Source organism: Pelodiscus sinensis, chromosome 3 (genome assembly GCF_049634645.1).
Source record: "Pelodiscus sinensis isolate JC-2024 chromosome 3, ASM4963464v1, whole genome shotgun sequence".
In the NCBI taxonomy this organism is placed as follows: domain Eukaryota; kingdom Metazoa; phylum Chordata; order Testudines; family Trionychidae; genus Pelodiscus; species Pelodiscus sinensis.
Genome location: NC_134713.1, coordinates 199,065,316 through 199,084,956, shown reverse-complemented (window position 1 = coordinate 199,084,956; position 19,641 = coordinate 199,065,316). Strand labels below are relative to the sequence as shown.

The 19,641-nt window shown below is 43.4% G+C and overlaps 1 protein-coding gene and 1 long non-coding RNA gene across 24 annotated transcripts in view; one reads left to right on the top strand and one right to left on the bottom strand.

Moving 5' to 3' along the window:
- The window catches only part of BCL2L11 (BCL2 like 11), a 161,683-nt gene that overhangs the window by 6,765 nt on the left and 135,277 nt on the right, over positions 1–19,641 (bottom strand). For 14 of the 23 annotated variants that reach the window (XM_075925871.1, XM_075925878.1, XM_075925877.1 and 11 more), the window contains 3 exons: positions 10,941–11,053; positions 9,399–9,597; positions 7,493–7,617 (listed from right to left, as the gene is read on the bottom strand). The exons of 3 other annotated variants lie outside the window; for them this stretch is intronic. In XM_075925871.1, the coding sequence (XP_075781986.1) occupies positions 9,484–9,597; positions 10,941–11,053 (227 nt within the window). In that variant the 3' untranslated portion in view covers positions 7,493–7,617; positions 9,399–9,483. The remainder of the gene's footprint in view (positions 1–7,492; positions 7,618–9,398; positions 9,598–10,940; positions 11,054–19,641) is intronic. 6 more of the 23 variants (XM_025181517.2, XM_075925884.1, XM_014570318.3 and 3 more) reach the window with 2 other exon arrangements.
- LOC142828097 (uncharacterized) lies at positions 11,047–18,459 on the top strand. The gene is made up of 2 exons (XR_012903089.1): positions 11,047–11,708; positions 18,113–18,459. It is a non-coding gene; the product is annotated as an uncharacterized LOC142828097 (long non-coding RNA).

Below are 19,641 nucleotides of genomic sequence, written 5' to 3'. Positions count from 1 at the left end.
TCAGGAATGGAGGTTTAACTCGGGAATGTTCAGAATTCTGAACAAAACATTACGGTTGTTCTTTCAAGTTTACATTGACTTAAGACAATTTTGACAGGTAATTATGTAGAAGTAAAATGCTGTTTTTTAACACTTAAACCAAACAAGCACAGAAAGTTCTTACCCTGGTGTGTGTGTGTGTGTGTGTTTTTTTTTTTAAACTTTCCCTTTATTTTTAGTAATTTAACACACAGTATCGTGCTGGGGTGGTTGTTGGTTTCTTGTCTCTGCTGCCGCCACATGATTGTGTACTTCTGGTTCCAAACGAGGTGTGTGGTTGACTGGCCAGTTCATATCTCGGAGTTCTACTGTGTGAAATTTTGACTACACTGAACTATTGGCAAGTTTCACGTGGCAAATCTGGAAACTAAGCTGCTGATTTGACACTAATGAAATAGCTGGCATCCAACATCAACACACCCTACCTCTGTGCCAGATTTGTTTTTCATTTCTATTACGTGTGACGGGAATTTGGAAGACATTGTTCCAGTGTGATTGAACATTTAAAAATAAAACACACTAACCAACTCTTTCAATAAAATCAGATTAATGGCTTCATTGTCAGGAAAACTGTGCTAGTGATTTCCTTAATAATATTCTCTGCATAATAAGCCAAAAATGCTGTGAAATGACATAGGCGCTGCCTTTTAAAATGAACATGACCCCTCTTGCTCCGACAGGCAGGGTAAATAATTGCTCGGCTGGAAGCCCTAGCCAGTTCTGCTCAGCACTGGTTTGAGACAGGTTAACTGTAATTATTCACACAAGGCAGTCAGCACCTTTACAGACAGAAAAAACTCCACAGCAGCTGGTGCAGCTTTCTCCAAGCTGTCACCCGGGCTCTCAAGCACTTGCTTGACAGAATGGGTATGCGATAAGGCCAGGGCATTTCCTCTCTCTATCTCCGTAACAAGATGGAAGGAAATCAGTTCTCTGTACGCCGTGCCTGCAAAGGCTTGTAACCACAGCACACTTTTTTTTTAATCTTTTACATACAGAACTGATTTTGCTCCAGTTTCAGTACGGGCTCGTCATAAGTTTACTGGAATAAATTTAAGGTTTTATTTTCAGTTAGGGCAATAAATACGCGTCAGTTCCTTCAACTGACTCAAAAGAAAGAATAAGCTTCCTAGAGTACCGACTCTATGGAGCAGGAAGCTGAGTATCTGTGCCATTAACTAGGACTGGCAAATGCCGAACAGGGCTGGCTTGGGTTTGTTGTTAAAGGAAATGGCTGGAAGTTTATCTGTAAAGGAAAAACTCTTCAGATTTATGGGCCTTTCTTCTTCGGATTTATGAAGGCGGCAGATGGTGAACCCTACTTAATTGGGAGAGGAAATTATTTTTGTTCAGCCTGTCCATTTTTGTTCTTTGAATGAAACATGTATCAAAACTTAATCACAAGGTGACTATCTAGCTTTCTGTCCCTCCCTCAATACCTTTCCTCTTAGAGTAAGGGTTTAAATAAGCTTTTAGTCTACACTCCTGGGTCCTCAAGACATGAGAAAGATAAGAAAATACAACACCCAATTTTTGTAATATTTCAAAGGCAAAATAAAACTGGTTTTAAAGCCAGTCTATAATGTATAAAGGAGGCATGAGAAAACATTTTGAAGGCCCAAATATTTTATTTTCTCCTCTTCAGGCCCCCGTGGGGACAAGATACATAAAGCCACAGGAGTCATTCAGCCATACTGCACTGCAGGAGTGGAGCCTCAGCTTTGAGAGAGACCTCAGGTTTCTCTCTCTGTAGAGAGGTTAAATCAACTTGGCCTGAGGGCCTTTGGTTAAATGGTAGCAGAACCCTGGGTATGAAGAAAGGGGGGGGGGGGGGGGGTCTAGATCTTACTCCCAAAGAAGGTGGCAGGGGCTAGATGGGAAGGATGGAACCACAGGAGCTTGGCATGTTCAAAGGGATAAGAAAGACGGAGAAGCAGCAGAGGGACTGGGATGGCTGAGGTCGGAGGAGGCCAGAGCCAGTAACCCAGCAGTGAAGGCGTCGATCCTGCTTACATGTGTATACACCATCAGGCTAACTGATCCTCTGAAAATGCGGTTTTCCAAGGAGTAGCTTCCCTGCCTTAATCTAACTGACATGAAATAAGAGTCTGGAATTTCATTCCACATATGCCAAAATACCCAAATGAAAACAAGCCAGGGCAGCTCAATCCGGGAAGCAGGTGTGTAGGAAACAAAAACAGACCGTGACGCCAAGCTGCTCCTTCAAAGCCATGTCACGAGCACCCATTGTTATGCTTAGCGATGCATCCTGCTTGGTTTCGAGGTATGAATGACTAAGTCAAGAGCTGAATAAAAATCTATTGTTAAATAATCTCAAGACCAGATCACAGCAGTTTACTCCAGTACACAATCTTTGCACACCAATCTGATACTCTTAACCAATCAGGTGCGCAACAATCTGCCAAACTAAAGTCTAGGAAAACAGAAGGGAGCTAAAAATAAGAACACTAGATTCCCACCAAACCCCGGTGCACAGAAGTAGGGTTAGGCAGCCACTACTGGGAGGACCAAGTAAAATTCCAGTCAGAGATGCAAAAAGGCCTAAGTGAACCAGCTCCCCTTCGGCTGAGGGCAAGTGCATTTCCAGTGCAAAGATACGGCCGTCTCTCCCATGGTCTACACGCACCACATGAGCAGCAATCCCAAGGCACAGGGAGAGTGGCTCCTCTAAGAGGATTCCTAAAGTGGGAAGTGACACGACATTTTAAAGTTATTATGCCGATGCCTTTCATGTCTTGTGCTTTTCTGCAACATGTTGACTCAATCCTTTACAGAAACTGTTGATGTTGCTGTTCTATTAGCATTACTATTAGCATATTTCTGAGTTAAAATATCAGGCTGAGTGCAGCATGAAAGGACAGTGGGAGGGGGACATACGATGCCAGGACACTGGTAAGATCTGTAGGAAATGCACACACCCGGCTCTGTTCCAGTCCTATTCTACACTGGGCACTCACACCTGCTTGTTACTATCTCGGACTTTCCCTCTGGCACCATAAGCTCCTGTGACTCAGTTTGAGCACCTTGTGTCATTACAGCAGGAGCTGTACCAGCCTTAACAAAGACGAACACAAGATCTGAGAGCTGTAACTATTCCTTTTAGGCAACTAGGGTTTATGCTGTCTCCTTTCTGTGGGATTCTGCACTGCTTCCATGGCAAGCCACGACAGAAGGGAGTGAGCAACACACATAACTGTACTCCCCAATCTCAGCTAGAGCAATAGTGTGCATTTTAATGTAGACTGTTGGTCTCTTCACATATGCTGCCTGATGCAGTTGTGCTGCCTTATTCACAACAAATAATCAGGGCAACAGCAATGAAAAGACTGGCGATTTAGCTCAGGAGAGGAGTTATTTATCCTTCAATGGCTATGCACTGCCCCCCTAACAAAATTAACGGATTCCAAACAAAAGACATAAGCTTCAATACCTTTCTCTCTGTGCTGCTACTGTGTAAAATAAGAAGATACATTCATATTTAGTGCAGGAAATTCATGTCTGCACATGCCCTTGACACAGAGATAAGGTTTTCCTACTCATGGTTCTATCTAGTTGTGTGACATAATGAATGGTCATTATTACACTTACATAGCTTCCAACCTACAGAGTAAGACAGGAGACCTTCCTTCCCCCTCTTGCCTGCTGATGCTGAAATAATACCCTCGGGCTCTCTCTAATCCACCCCCTACTCCTACGCCCCACGATTAGCCCTTTAGAACTCTGGTGGCCAGGAGCAGCCAGACAAAACTGGCCATTGAAGCCAATCACATAGCAGGGTTTGTGTCTGCAGCCCGCCATGTCTCTTCTCCTCCACTGTGTGATCAATGTCCAGCAAATTACAGTCAGAAGAAATGCTTCAGGCAGTTCAGCAGACAACCAGGGATTCGAGACACAAGGGAAGCGAAGATTGATAATGCAGGTATTACGGATGTTAAATTGTTATCGGGCTAATCGTGTAGTTGATACAATTTGTATCGACTACACAATTAGTCAACGAGGACCATTCTGCCGAGCCATAGCGGGTGTAGTTCCAGGAGCTGGCTCAAGCCGGGACTACTCCGTAAGCTACCTGTGCTGTGGCTCTGCATTTTAAATGTAGTAAGAGCCATCGGGCACACGAGCCAGGACTGCTCGGTCCCAGGTCGCGCTGAGTCCAGCAGCCCCTGTTCATGGTGATAGAAATTCTTTCACTTTTAATACCAAGGCACTACCTGTAGTTACACGCAGGAATGGGCTTGAAATACAATTTTCAACTCGAGCAAGGGAGCAACGCCCAGTTTTCTTGTATCAGCGGTGCTCAACTTTTCCAGATTACTGGAAACCTTTCAGGAGTCTCATTTGTCCTCAGTACCCCAAAGTTACACTTCACTTCAAATCTACCTGCTTACAAAATCAGACACAAATATAAAAACGTCACAGCACACTCTTACTGAACAACTGCTGACAGTCTCATTTTTACCATTAATTATAAACCAACTAGAATACAAATATCATTTACATTTCAGACAAGTCACTGTCTGTAAGAAATCACACTCTGTACAGTGTTGCAAGTGCTTGTTGTAAAATGAGGCAAATATTTAGATGAATTAGGTATTCCGGAGGGTACATCATGACGACCCTTAAGGGTACAGGTACCCCGGTTGAGAACTCCTGCCTGATACAACATGCATTCTCTCGCTCTCTTCTGGAATCAGTACACAAGAAAAAAGGTCACATAAGGCCCTGTCATTTTCAAACCCCTCCCCTCCAGGCCTAGCACTTCTCTTCCAGCCCCTCCCAACCAAGCAATGCAAGATAGTGATCTCACCCGCCCACCCATCACCCAGCAGTTGGGGAGGAAGTCCTGCGCTTTGCTTCTCCACTCCCCACAGGTACTGACAGAGGGCAAGCACGGGGTAAGCTCTTTTTGTCCACCACACGCATACAGTCAGCGTGAACAGCAATCCGCCTACAGAACATGCAAGCACTCGAGTGCTGGGCCACTGTGCATTGCTGTCTGACAACGTCCACTTGTCCATGCAGAGTGCCATTTGTGCACTACTCGTTCACGCAGTCCTGTGTTTCTAATCGCACCACATCACTTCTGAAGGTGGTTTACTATCACCATTTGCTTTCCATTGTATTCAAAATAAAAACATTTGATCATCCCTCCAAAACCAATGACCAATTAACCCCTGATGAAGTCTGTGGCATTTCCATGGCTCCTGACAGTGGTGTTTCGTTTTTTCTCCACCAGCAACCAATCAAAAGAAAGCACAGATTTTTTAATTTGACAGCCAATATTGCAATCAGCCCTGTTCAATGGTTACTGTCAATGTCAGTCCCATTCGCTATGCTGTTAAAACAGATATAGAACTTTTAATTCTACACTTGCTTTCAACTGGCAACACAGACTAAGCTGAGCAATAACTTGATGGATAAAACTGTATGTTTAAGTTGTAATTTCCCAGATACTCCTCCTTAAAGAAAACAAAGAGCTTACTGACTCAACCACTGGAAAACAATTACATTTCTTCCCACAGTAACAAAAAAGGCTGCAACATGCAAAACAACAACTGTGACGCTATTTAGGTGGCGATAATCCACTGATGTCAATGCCAATAAGTTATGAGCAAACACATTCATGAGGTCCAAAAGTCCCCAATTTGATTAGATACGGCACTAAGGTTTATGTAGCGATCACCACAAACCATCTTCAAGGCTCATACAGGCCACACTTTAAACAAAGAATTTATAGAAATGAAAACATGTACCAATTTTATTCATCTCTATTTTAAAATGGACCAAGAAAACTTACTAGCGACTACACCCAAAGACCTAAAGAGCTCTGTTCAGTGTGCAAACTCGTCTCTTTCATCCATAAAAATTTGTTCAATAAGAGATACTGGGGGCTGTGCTCTCTGCTTGCTACGCTCGCCTACCCCCCTCTATAGTCGCTTTCACTTCGCTGAGAGAGCCTGTAGACACTGATGATGTCATTCTGTTGCCCAGCAGGAATATTCCATCATCCTGCAGGAAAAACTTGAGAGAGAGAGAGAGAGACTGACTGACTGACTGACTGACTGACTGACTGACTGACTGACTGACTCTCTCACCCACTCTCTCTCTAAAATCCAAGGACCAAATTAGGTACAACATTGCATACATCTACACATCACACAAGAGGTTACAAGTAGCGTCTTACATTTTCTTTAATGAGTATAAAGCATTAAAGCTGGCAACTGTAATCAACTCTGGCCAAGAGGGGAAAAAAGCAGCAGTTTTAAAAGAAATATCTTAAGACAGAAATGAAAACAAAAAAGTGCTTGAGAATCAGCAGCTGCAGAGTGGAAAAAAACTAGATTATTCTATGCTCTAAAACTTCTGTTCAGTGTGTGGGATGTTAAAACTTTCATATGTCACCAATTTCCAGACAAACAGAGGCTACAAACCATTCCTACCCATCCTGCTAGTAGCCATTGATGGACCTAACCTCCCTGAATCTATCTAGCTCTTTTTTGAACCCTGTTAAAGTCCCAGCCTTCACCGCATCCTCTGGCAAGGAGTTCCACAGGTTGACTGCGGGCTGAGTGAAGAAACACTTCCTTTTGATTGTTTTAAACCCGCTGCCTATTCATTTCATTTGGTGACCCCTAGTTTTTATACTGTGGGAATAAGTCAATAACTTTTCCTTATTCACTTTTTCCACACCAGTCATGATTTTATAGATCTCTATCTTATCCCCCTTTAGTCTCCTCTTTTCTAATCAATTGTTAAGATGTATAAAAATGAGATTGAAAATGAAAATGTATGTAAGTTACTGGTATATACATTTCCAGTACCTACCACCTTATTTCAGTTCAGATTTTCTCTTGAACACACGCCAATGGGTGCTAAAATTTGCTCAAGTCCATTAAAATCTTATGACTTCAAACATTTGAGTATAAGCCCCCACAGGAGAAAAGCTTTGCGATAACCCACACAATGTACTACTCTGTTTTCTTCAGAATGCAGTTAGCACATGACTGGGAATGGGTATAGTTTAAATACCACAGGATAATTATACCATATTTGCACAGACGAGTAACATTATCCATTACCCTATAGAATCCAAACCTACAGATTGATAGGTGTTCTAGCTTTGGTGTCAGGTGACTTGTCCCGGTTCCCATGTTCAACTTATAGACAAACATTCAGGCAGGACGAATAAAACAATCAACCCCTAAAATAACTCCTCCATTTTTAAAAAATCAAATCTTAGATTTTCAAAGAAAAATTTACTATTTCAAATTAAATTTGTAATTATGACAACCTATGGCTCTTAAAAACAAATTAGAACAGCATTCAAGCACTACACCTTTGGCACCAATGTTTTAAAGAAACGATTGAACTAGCAGAAATCGCTGTCTAAGCAGAGTTTGCTAAAAGTGCTAAACCAGAGTGTGTTACCTACTTTCGACAGAGCCTCAGTTTCATCATTTCAGTCTATTCTCCTATTTCAGGTCAATGACTAGTTCAAAGTTGAGAAACCAACCGGGAATCGAAAAAGCAGGAAAGCTCATTTTCCTCTTAAAATGTCTGAACAGAAACAAGATGTGAGGATTAGATCTACTAGTTCCGAAACCTCGAAGGACACAGTAACCAGAAACCAGTTCAATTCACTCACCACAAAAAATACTTAGTTTAATCAGCTAGTTTCAAATGTAAAACATGTTTTCTTGAACTTACTCTTCCCACTTACATATGCGCCAGATATTGGTCATAACAATTTTTGAATGGAGGGTTTCATTCATTTTTAATTTAATTTCCATCCAACTGCAATTTGACACAAATCATGCATATTATTCTAGTACATTTCTGAACTTAAAAAATGTAAAAATTTAATAATCTCAAATATATGTTTAGCTATACAGCTGCTTAAATAAATGCTTACAGCTGTAGCATAGCCCTGGTTAGCAAAAGGCAAGTACCAGATTTAGTGTAAAGGACATATTTAGCTGCAAATCAACATGTTTAAATAATTACCGATCAGCATGAATCACCTTTTCTTTAGGAAAACTACTAAAAAGCACAAATACAAAATACAATTAATTTTAAATAGGAGTAGTCCTGTGGCACTGTAGAGACTAATATATATATAGCATCATGAGCAAAACCCACTTCCATCAGATGAGATGATCTTGAGTGGAGATCCAATACATCCACTCAAGATCATCTCATCTGAAGAAGTGGGTTTTGCTCATGAAAGCTTGTGATTATTTATATTTATATATGAGATATATACACACACACACACACACACACACTTTATAGTCTTTAAGGTACCACAGGACTACTTGTTTTTAAAGTTGCAGACTAACATGGCTACCACTCCGACACAATAAATTTTAAGTTTCCTCTTTGACAACTGACATAGTGATTAAAACTATACTAAATATTACTAAAATTACTAAAATTATAGCTAAATATTCAATCCATTCTGATTTCATCAAAGCAAGAGTTTAATAAAACATTAGAGTAGTAATATTTAGCTATAATACAACTCTTTTCCTGGGTACTTCTCAAAGTGGTTTACAAGAAGCTAACTAGGACAGTCCCCATTTTACTGATGGGTAAACTAGTGTTCAAGAGACAAGTAGCAGAGAAACTGATTCCTAGTATAGGGACCTTTCCACTGGATCACACTGCCCCAGCAAGTTTGCTTACACTAAGTCAGATATTTGCACAATTGTCAGCATCTTTGTGAATGATATACATAAACCAGTTTCTTAATGGTCACAACTATCAAAATGGAGTTTTCCCAAACATGAACTTTTAGTTACAGTACTAAAAACCTGATTCATTTGAATCCTCACAGCTGGACTACTATATTATTGCCTCCACCTGCTAAACTTTCCAAAGACAGTAGAGGAAATATATTCTTTTAGTGTGTGTTTTTAACCATGAGTTGAACTGGGATGTCCAGTTCTAGCACATTATACAGTACTGCTTAGGTCATACCATAACAAAGAATGTAATGCATTTATCCTGCACAATTAGACATCAGCCCGGAGTTAGCTACCTTTGAACACTATTTCCATTGACCACTATTTCAAGAAACAGTGTTGAATTCATTCTGTGGAAACCACAGAGGAGGCTTGATGGACAGTCAGAAGATAGGAGGACAGAATAGAACGAATGCATCCTGTGAATGTTCTTGCACAAGATCTGATTCTAACCACAATCAAAGGAGAGATATCATTGCATAATGCAGCACTCTACCCAGTGAGATGCTAGAAGCCTACAATTAAAAGAAGTCCCAATCACTTCAAAACGACATTCCACCAATGCATAAAACTGAAAGAAAAAATTGAGCGCACCAAACATCACACTTAACATCCTTTGCTCAAAGCTCGGGCCAGGCAGAATTCTCCAGCGGGAGAACATAGGACTGCACTGGCTCTTTTATGCTGCCACGGCATGTAAAATCAACGGAAGGAAAGGAAACTGCCTTCCCCCAACAGAGATAGGATTGTCCAGGTAACAGGAGAGAAAGTCCCTTTCCATCAGCTTGTTCCACTAAGAAAAATAAAAGAAAAACAAATTAAAACAGCTAGAAAAAGATTTTTCTTCACACTATGTTAGTGCAGCTGTGGAATATGCTGCTAAGCTCAGCACCTCACACAAAGTATTAGCAACGCCCAGGAGAGAAAGAAAGGGGTGCAGAGAATTAGATGGCATAGAAGAGGAGAACAGGGCCCCACAGGTCAAGCAGCAGCCTGGGATGAGAACACGTTGCACTGAGATTGAGACAAGTGAAGCCGCCCTGCCCCCCAAGAAAGTCAAGCTAGGGACAATTCTATATGGATTTTCTGTTTTAAAAAAGTAGAATATTCTTGTGTTACTGACTTCACACAAGCCAGTTCAGAATCCAAGCAGCTAACATATTCTCTCACTTGATCAATAGGGACCTTGGGTTCAGTGCACCCGGTTCTGCTGCCCTCGGCACGCAGCAGATTAGGCTACGAGGGGCTGTAATACTTAGGTCTAATTAGTGATAGAAATGTAGCCGTGTTAGTCTGGTGTAGCTGAAGCAAAATGCAGGACTATGAAGCACTTTAAAGACTAACAAGATGGTTTATTAGATGATGGGCTTTCGTGGGCCACACCCACTTCCTCAGATCTAATAGTGGAAGAAATATGGTTGTGACTATTTTCTTCCACTATCTTATCTGAGGAAGTGGGTCTGGCCCACGAAAGCTCATCATCTAATAAACCATCTTGTTAGTCTTTAAAGTGCTACATAGTCCTGCATTTTGCTAGGTCTAATTAGGCTTGTTGGGATTAGCATGAGGGTTGCTGGGTGGTGCTAGTGTGCTACGATACACAGGTCACACAAATGATCAGGTGGTCCCTGCTGGCCTTAAACTTTTTGACTGTGACCTAGTGACACCTCTGCTTAGTGTAGGTCTCATCTCAAAAGAGTGAAAGCACAAGGTAATGGCTAGAAATCACATGTGTAAACATGCAAGCAGTGCAGAATTCACATTGGAAAGCCATGCAAATCTTTTTTTTCCACTTAGTTCCTTCTAAAAACAATTGTTCTCGCTTCTGTGCACTGTGCCTCATGTTCATGAAGGCAGAATTTTACACCAAGTACTTTGACTTAGGGGAAGATATACTGTATACATCATAGAAAAGAGGACGATTCCCAGTTAAGTAAAAAAACCTCAAAATAACCTTCACAATGGAGTGATGGCTAGTGGCTCTGTAAAGTAAGTATTACATACTTATCCACAAAGTTAATGTTACAAACCTCTCTGAACATTTGGGAACATGAAACAACTTCTGGAAACATGTCTTGTTGCAAATATTATAACCCTTTCCCAGTCTGCGTGTAAGGAAACAGAAAATAGCGTTACCCTTCTTGGGCAGTAAGAGGCATTAAACTCATCTCCAATTCGCCGCAGCTCCTGTGCAATCCATATTTCTGGCTGCATGTCTTCACGTATTGAGGGGGACTCCCACCTGGAAGCTGCATCAGAACAGAAATAAAGAGCACGTTGAAACGGCCACACGTTACTTGTTGACATTTATCTGCAACAATTAAAAACTTATTCAGTCAAAAGTTTGTGGACTATGTTTTTGAGAGTGCGATTTTTAACGACCACTGGAAGCTATAAAAGCCAGCAAGGCAAAATTTGCCTGCAATTCGGTGTCTCTGAAGACACCAAGCAATCAGAATTCTAGCTCTTGGGTCTTAGCTCTCTAGCATGACACAGGCGGATCTGAGGGCAGCAGTAGTAGGGTAAATCATGATCCAGACTCATCCTCGCCTTTGCATGCCACCCATAGAGCTATAACCACTGCGCTCTAAACACTTCAGTCAGTGCTCTTCACTGAACAGAAGGTGAAACTCACAAAACAAGCCAATTAAAGAGAGAGAAAAAGAAAGAGACAAGTCAGGTGTAAGCTCTTGAACAGCTAGCAAAGCAGCATCAAATAAGAGGAGGAGAGGTGGGAAGACGACCGCAGGAATGATATTGTCAGAGAAGCAGAATCACATGCAAATAACCATCTCTTCTCTAAAGGTTCTGCCAAGATTTGCACCTGTGGAGAACATACAGCTTGCAGCATGTCTCAAGGGAAAAGACAGAAAGTTCTGCAACAAGGCTAGCGTCAACAGTGAGGTGAGAAATTACAATACTGGGAACAATAAATCTAAGCACATATTTCAACAGAAAACGAGGACTTCATCCTTTCCGTATGTCCTGGCAGACCTGCAACAGTCAAGTCTACAAAAGAAAGCTGAGATTTCAGAGAAGAAACAGTAACCAAAAAGAAGGGTCAGGACTCAGGGGAGCAAGGCTGGGTTAAGCAGAATCAGAAATGGCACCCTGCAGCTACACTGAAAAGTGTAAACAGAAGTGTGGCCCTGGCATGAGTGCTAGGAGAGAGCTCCCCCAGGGCTCTATGTAAGCCACCTCCACAAGGAGTAGCTAGCTGCTCTGGGAGCACGGCTCTCAGTGCTGTAGCCTGGTTCACACCAGTGCTTTACAGCACTGTAAATTGCTGCGTACAGTTGTGGGTGTTTTTTCACACCCCCGAATCAGAAAGTTACAGCACTAAAGTGCCAGTGTATACATGGCCATAGTAAATGTAAGTGTTTGGAGAGAGGACCATGTAGCTACTGTATAGGACAGTGTTTCTTAAACTTTTTAAGACTGAGGAACAACAAACAATTTTTTTTAAAATGAGGAACACCAAGGATTTTTTGTTGAGCACACCTCTGACTGCCTCGCAGCACACTGGTTTAAGTTTAAGAAACACTGGTATAGGATGTTTGCACTGGGTTCATCTATAAGGCAAACAGCAACGCCAGCTGTTCCTTGAATCAAATGAGTCTTGGGATAAGAATACACTACCAAACTGACTGACCACCAGATCAGAATGAGGGCATGACTGAAATGCTCAGGGAAATTAGAGAGGCTACAAAAAAAGAAGCGGGGGGGGCAGGAGAATGTTCAATTATCCTGATAGTGACTGAGACCACGTCTTATCAGTAGGGGATGTGAAAATAACATTTCTGGACAACATTAACAATTGCTTTTTGGGGCAGCTACTCCTGGAAGCCAGAAAAAAAGAATCCTTAAGCAGCATACACTGTCTGGTCCAAGAAGTAACGCAGCTGAACTGCTCGGTAATTGTGACTATAATGTCATTACATTTATAACATCCCTATGGAGGGAACAAATACCGAAGAAGCCCACCATACTAGCATTTAACTTCAAAAGGGAGAACTACACAAAAATAAGGAGGTGAGTTAAATGGAAATTAAAAGGAACAGCCACAGGAGTGAAATGCTTGAAAGCTGCACAGAAACTATTTCGAAACACCGCAACAGAGCTCAAACTACATATATGTCCCAAATAAAAAAACAAAACAGTAAAAGGACCAAAATAATGGCACCATAGCCAAACTAAGTAAAAAGGCCATTTGAGACCAAAAGACATCTGTTAAAACTAAAAGTCCAAACTTACCAAGGAAAACAGAAACAAGCATACATTTGGCAAGTCAAGTATACAATTAAGCAGGTGAAGAAAAACTAGCCAGACACACAAAAACAAAGGGTTGGTTTTTTTGTTTTTTTTAAGTACATCAGAAGCAGGATACGGACCAAACAACGTGAGGCCACTGAATGGCAAGTGCTAATGGGCAGTCAAGGAAGACAAGCGGATAAACTAGAATTGTGTTCATCTGCGCAGAGGACCCGAGGGAGATTCCCAAACTTGAGACATTTTGGGGAGGAGACAGACATAAGAGACTGTTACATACTGAGGTGTCAATAGAGATGATTTGGGAACAGAGAAATTAAACAGTAATAAGTCACCACAACCAGACTATTCACTTGAGTTCTGAAGGAACTCAGTAGTTCTGCAGTTCCATGTCTAGCTGTGGTATGTAACTTATTGCTTAAATCAACTTCTGTACCAGAAGAATGGCAGAAAGCTAATGTGATGCTGCTATTTTAAAAGGCTCCAGAGGCAATCCCGGCAATTATAGGCAACCAAGCAAACTGGATAAAGCTATAGTAAAGAGCAGAATTACAAGACACACAGATGAATAAAACTGTTTGAAGGGGTGAACAAGCATGTGGACAATGGGGATCCAGTGGATATAATGTAGTTAAGATTTCCAGAAAGCCTTTGACAAGATCCCTCACCAAAGGCTCTTAAGCAAAGTAAGCTGTCATGGGATAAGAGGGAAGGTCTTCTCACAGATAATGGGTAAAAGACTGGACCATTAAAGGGAGCAATAAATGGTCCCTTTTCACTGTGAAGAGGGATAAATAGCGAGGTGCTCAGGGATGTGTGCTAGGACGACTGCTGTTCACTATATTCATAAATGATATGGAAAAAAGTGATAAACAATGACACAGCAAAGTTTGCACATAATACAAAACTAAGATAGTCAAGTCCAGAGCAGACTGTGAAGCATTACAAAAGGGATCTCACAAAACTGGAGGACTCAGCAATAAAATGGCAGATGAAATTCAATACTGATAATGCAGAGTAATGCATAATTCCAATTATACACACAAATGACTGGAGTCTTTAATATTTGTTACTACTCAAGATAGATCTTGGAATCGTGAGGGATAGTTCTCTGAAAAGGTCCACTCAGTATGCAATGGCAGCCAAAAAAGCAAACAAAACAGAAGGAACCATTAAGAAAGGGATAGACAGTAAGATGGAAGACATCCTAATACTGCTATATAGATCCGTGACAGACTGAAGCTTGCAAGCCACAAGTTGCTCTAATCTGTCTCCTGGGGCTCTTTGCAGCCTGATACTAAACACTGTGCAATTTAATTATTATCCGCTCCAAGTTATTAACTAATCAGGATGCTTTCATTAGGTTATTAACAAACTGTAATTGATAAAAATACAATCATTTTGCTGTGAGAGTACATACAAAATATTTCCCTTGTGATACTGTATCAATATGAATCAATTGTACTACAATGAAGTCACCCTGCTGTGGCTCTTTTGGGTAATGTGGATCACAAATTTGTCTCCTGAAACACTGAAGTCTGAATATCACTGGTATAAATCCATGGTACCCCCACCACACTTAAACACGGCAAGCAGTTCTGGTCACCCTATCTCAAAAAAGATGCATTAGACATGAGCAGGGTGCGGGGAGGTCAATAAAAACGGTCAGGGTTAAGGAACAGCTACCAACTGAGGAGAGATTAAAGAGACTGGGACTAATGATCTTGTAAAAGGTGATTAAGGGGGGGAAATGACAAAAATCTATAACATCATTCATGTTTTAGAGAAAGTGAATAAGGAAATGTACTGACCCTCGCTCATTACACAAGAACCAGGCGTCACCTGGGCAGCAGGTTTAAAACAAATATAAGGAAGCACTTCTACAAGAAATGCTATTAACCTGTGGAACTTTCTGCCAGGGAATGTTGTGAAGCCCAAAAGTATAATTGGGTTCAAAGAGTTAGTAAGTTCATGGATGATAAGCCCATCAATGGCTATTGACCAAGACGATCAGGGATCAACCCGATGTCCTGAAGCTCCTTAAACTTCTGAGTGCCAGAAGCTGGGTTTGGACGATAGGGGATGGATCATTTGATAATTGGCCTGTTCTGTTTGTTCCCTCTGGAGCACCTAGCATTGAACACTGGCAGAGCCAGGCTAACAGGCTACACAGACCATTGATCTGACCCCTATGGCCATTTTTATGTTCTTATAGTCGTCCAGATTCTGGCCAGCCACGCTATAACAAGACAGACACTGTAACAGCACAATCCAGTCGGTCAGTGCGAAACTCAAGAAGTTGAGGGGACTTCCTAAGGGCTTTAGTCTGCACCAAATGAAGCCCTGCGCCCCACAGGCCTTACGACGCTAAGCACGCGAAGAACCACCTCATGAGGCGGGAAACAGAGGGCACGACAGAAATGTTGGCAGGACGACAGACTCAATGGAGCTGTCCCTCTTCACTGCAGAGTGAAAGTTCTTTTCAGTGGTTCCACACCACTGCCTTAAGCTTGGTTCACATTGGATCAGTCAGGACAGCTTGAAGCTCGCTCAGACTGAGGGGAAATGATGCCCCGCAAGGCAGCAACAGCCTCCCATGGGAGATAATTAAGCTCACAGGAACTGGAAGGCTCAAAAGGAACTTCATCAGCTTCATCAGGGTGACGTCATTCTCCCCTATCACTGGGGGTGCTTAACATGAGATTTCAAATGTCAGGTTGAGAGTGTTTGACAACAAGGAGCTCCTAAGCAGCTTATTTTGAGAGCCTCTCTTCCCACATGACCATGGACTGGTCTCCTTTGAGTCAGTTTATGGCCTTGTCCACACTGGCATGTTTTGTCACCAAAAACGGCCTTTTCTTGACAACAGTGAAAGCATACATACTACAATGTAACTTTTGTCGGGAAAAACGCCCAGTTTTAGTGACAAAAAAATTCCACCTCTGCGAGAAACTTTTGTCTTTTCCCCTCCCTTTGTTGTTGACAAAGATCAAGTGTGAACAGTTTGTTTTGTCAAGAGAAATGGCTTCCGCCAGTATCCCACAATGCCTGCCTTGACAGCTCTGCACAGTGTTTTGTGATTTCTGCTGCAGGCATGCGCCCTGCCCTTTCAAAGTGTTGAGTTTGCAAATTAATTAATTCCCGTTTCCCTTTGTAACCGGTTTTTAAAAATCTTTTGTAGAAGGATGACTATTTTGAAATCCATTACTGAATGTCCAGGGAGGTGAACGTGTTGTTCTCTGGTTACAAAGGGAGACAGCGGAACTGGAATTAATTTACAAATTCAACAGTACCAACACAGGATTGAATACGGATCTCAACTGGTTAACACCTTTCAAAGGCAATTTCCCCTCTCTGAACCTTCACATCTCCAGACCAAATACTGTGAATGACCCACTTCAACCCTGACTTGCTTGTGTTAATGAACCTAATCAACTTCTTCCTTGTATATACTCCTTCTTCTGTAATTTCCACTCCAATTCATCTGATGAAGTTGGTTTTACCCATGAAAGCTTATGCCCTAATAAATCTGTTAGGGCATGTCTACACTGCAAAGTTAATTTGCCGTTATTTCGAATAGCGTCTATACAGGTAAACCACTATTTTGAAATAAAATCGAAACAGCAGGGCGCTTACTTCGAATTTGGTAAACCTCATTCTACGAAGAGTAACGCCAAATTCGAAATAGCTAATTCGAAATAAGAGCTGTGTAGATGCTTATTTCAAATTAGCTGGCCTCCAGCCCTTCCCAGTTTCCCCTGGTGGTCACTCTGGGCCAAACCAGAAAAACTCCTCTCCTCTCCTCTCTCCCAGCCCCCGAGCACTTAAAGGGGTAGACTCTGGCCAGACTGCAAGTGCCAGATCCAGGCCTGCCAGCAGTCTCTGCCCCTGACCCAGTGGCCCCACGATGAGCCGGGCAGCCAGTGCCAGCCAGCCATCCCCTGCCCAGTCCCCCAGCACCCAGGAGCCAGCCAGGGGTTGTAGACGTCGCACTCCTTCCTGGACTAGTGAGGAGATCATGGACCACATTGAGGTTTGGGGCAGGCCCCCAATGTCCATGATCTCTGCACTAGATGGAGGAATGCGGCCGTCTACAGCCACATAGCTGGCCCAGAAAGGCCACAGGTGCACCCAGGAGCGGGTGCGCCTGGAAATTAAAGAGCTGTGTCAGGGGTACGCATGGGCCACTCGGGGCAGCTCCTCAGCAGAGGCAGACTGCCCCTACTTCAAGGCACTGGACTGCATCCTGGGGGGCAGGATGGTCTGTGCCACGCTGGGGGGCAGCGAGCCGGGACCAGAGGGCCCTGACCAGGGCACGGAGAAGGAGCCGCCACACCGCCAGGACCCCCGAGCAGTCCCGTCAGCAGAGTCAGCAGAGTCGTCTGGGGAGGCCACACCATGTAAGTGTCATCACTGCCCCTTCTCGGGGAGGTAGGGAGGGAGACCAGGGACCGCACGCATGGGCCTTGCTTACCACGGATCATGCAGCAACCTGTGCACGTGCAAGCACGTGCCGTGCCACCCCTGGGCAGGTAGCTCCAGCTGTGTGCCACACAGGGGCTGTGGCCTGATAACCACACGCGTGTGTGAAGAGACCGGACATGTTTCTGATCCCCTCTAACATCTCCCCCACCCACACTATACACAGCACAGGGGCATGGGTGGGATATCTCAGTGGTTTGAGCATTTGCTTGCTAAACCCAGGGTTGTGAGTTCAAGCCTTGCAGAAGCCATTTGGGGCAAAAATTTGTCACGGGTGGTACTTGGTCCTGCTGTGAAGGCAGGGGACTGGACTCGACCTTTCAAGGTCCCTTCCAGCTCTAGGAGATGGACAATCTCCATTATTAAAGGGAGTGGTCTCGGGGAAGTCCCCACTCCCAGGGATAGTTGGACATTCCGACCATGACCTCTGTGCAAGCACAGCGGCTCTGATGGTGCAGGACATGGCCATGGTCATTGTCATCCTCGCCTCGCAGGGGGGGCTGGGCTTCACCCACTGTGCCCTCAGGGAGAACTGACCACTTCTCGTTTCTCCACAGCTTCTCCACAGCTGCACATGCAGGGCACACCACCCCGCCTGGGACATCCTCCCCCACACCCACGGGGCTCCACAGGGCAAGCACAACACAACAGGGGTACCGAGAGCATCACCTGGGGGCCCTGCAAGCCCTGACCTTCATGGAGCAGCGGTATCAGGGCTGAATTAGATCTTCAGTTCTATGGATGGTGTGACAGAAAACAACTCACCCGTCCACATATGTGTGTTGCTTCTATAAGCCTAACTGTGCTATGAAGCAGCAACTATAGTACCACTAAAGTGTTCACAAGGAATTCAAAAGAGCAATGATCTACTGATTAAGGTGCCAATTTCCCCAGTCATTTTGCTGAGTAGAACCACATTTAATTAGTTCCTCTGCCTATCGCAGGACACTATTACAACTGTTTCTTTTAGTCCAACAAGACAACAGTTTTAGATTGCAGTACTATTTGACCAAGAAATGTCCAATAATAAAGAAAAACTCATTGTTGTCAACCTAGAAGTTAAAGTTGTGTGGTTTTAGAAGACGGATATGTATGCATTGATATCTGGGAATACATTATTACTGCACACTAAAAAACTATTCCTCAGTTACAAAATTGTAACTGCTTCCTTTTATCAAGCATTTTAATGGAAAAACTTAATGCAAGAAAAAAAGCCTGGCTCCTAAATACATGCTTATACATAACTTTTACATTTTTAACAAATATATGTAGTTGACAGTTTTGTTACTCATGTTAAGAAACAGAATTTAATGTAAACATAAACCACAGTTAGGAACTACGCTAGTGAGCGAAATGATCAGCTTTTAACAGACAGTTTGGTGCATGCCATGTTGGAAAACAACTGTACAGTCACAGTCTGGGTCCAGACACCCTAGGACGAAGAAAGAGGGTTCTGAACTACAAAGAGTAAGCAATTGAACTGATTGTATACAATATTATAGTACCAAAGAAGCGTATGGAGTAAGCTAGTACAAAAATGGTGAAACACTGGTCATGAATATCACCAAATGATGCACCTATGAGAGGTGTATAAAGAGTTGTGTGTGTGCTGGAAATAAGGTTTTAAAATGCGTTTGGAACCAAAAGACAAACAAGCCTGCCTTAAAGAACTGTGGATTTACCCAACTGGGTCTGTAAGGCACTGTGACGTGGCATCCTCGCCCCATCCCTTATCCACGGCTGGGGAAGCCCTGGGCAGCCACCGCAGCGGGGAGACTCCCCCATGCGCCACCTTCTCCCACGCCGCACAGGCGTTGCTCTGGGCTGACGTCAGCAAGGGCGACGTCGGGGAGGCCCAGGGCAAGTGTAGGGGGCGCGCAACGTCCCGGGATGGGACGCGGGAGCGCCAGCGTTGGGCGGGGCCGGAGCAAGCCCTCGAGTCAGCCCCGGTCCGTGATAGGCTGGTCAGGGCAGCGGCAGCCATTTGAAAAGGGCACGCCGGTCCGGACCGGGGGAGAGTGGTCCGACCCTGGTAGGAGGGTCCGGGCAGGAGCGGGAGCCCCAAACCAGAGACGAACCAAGCTGC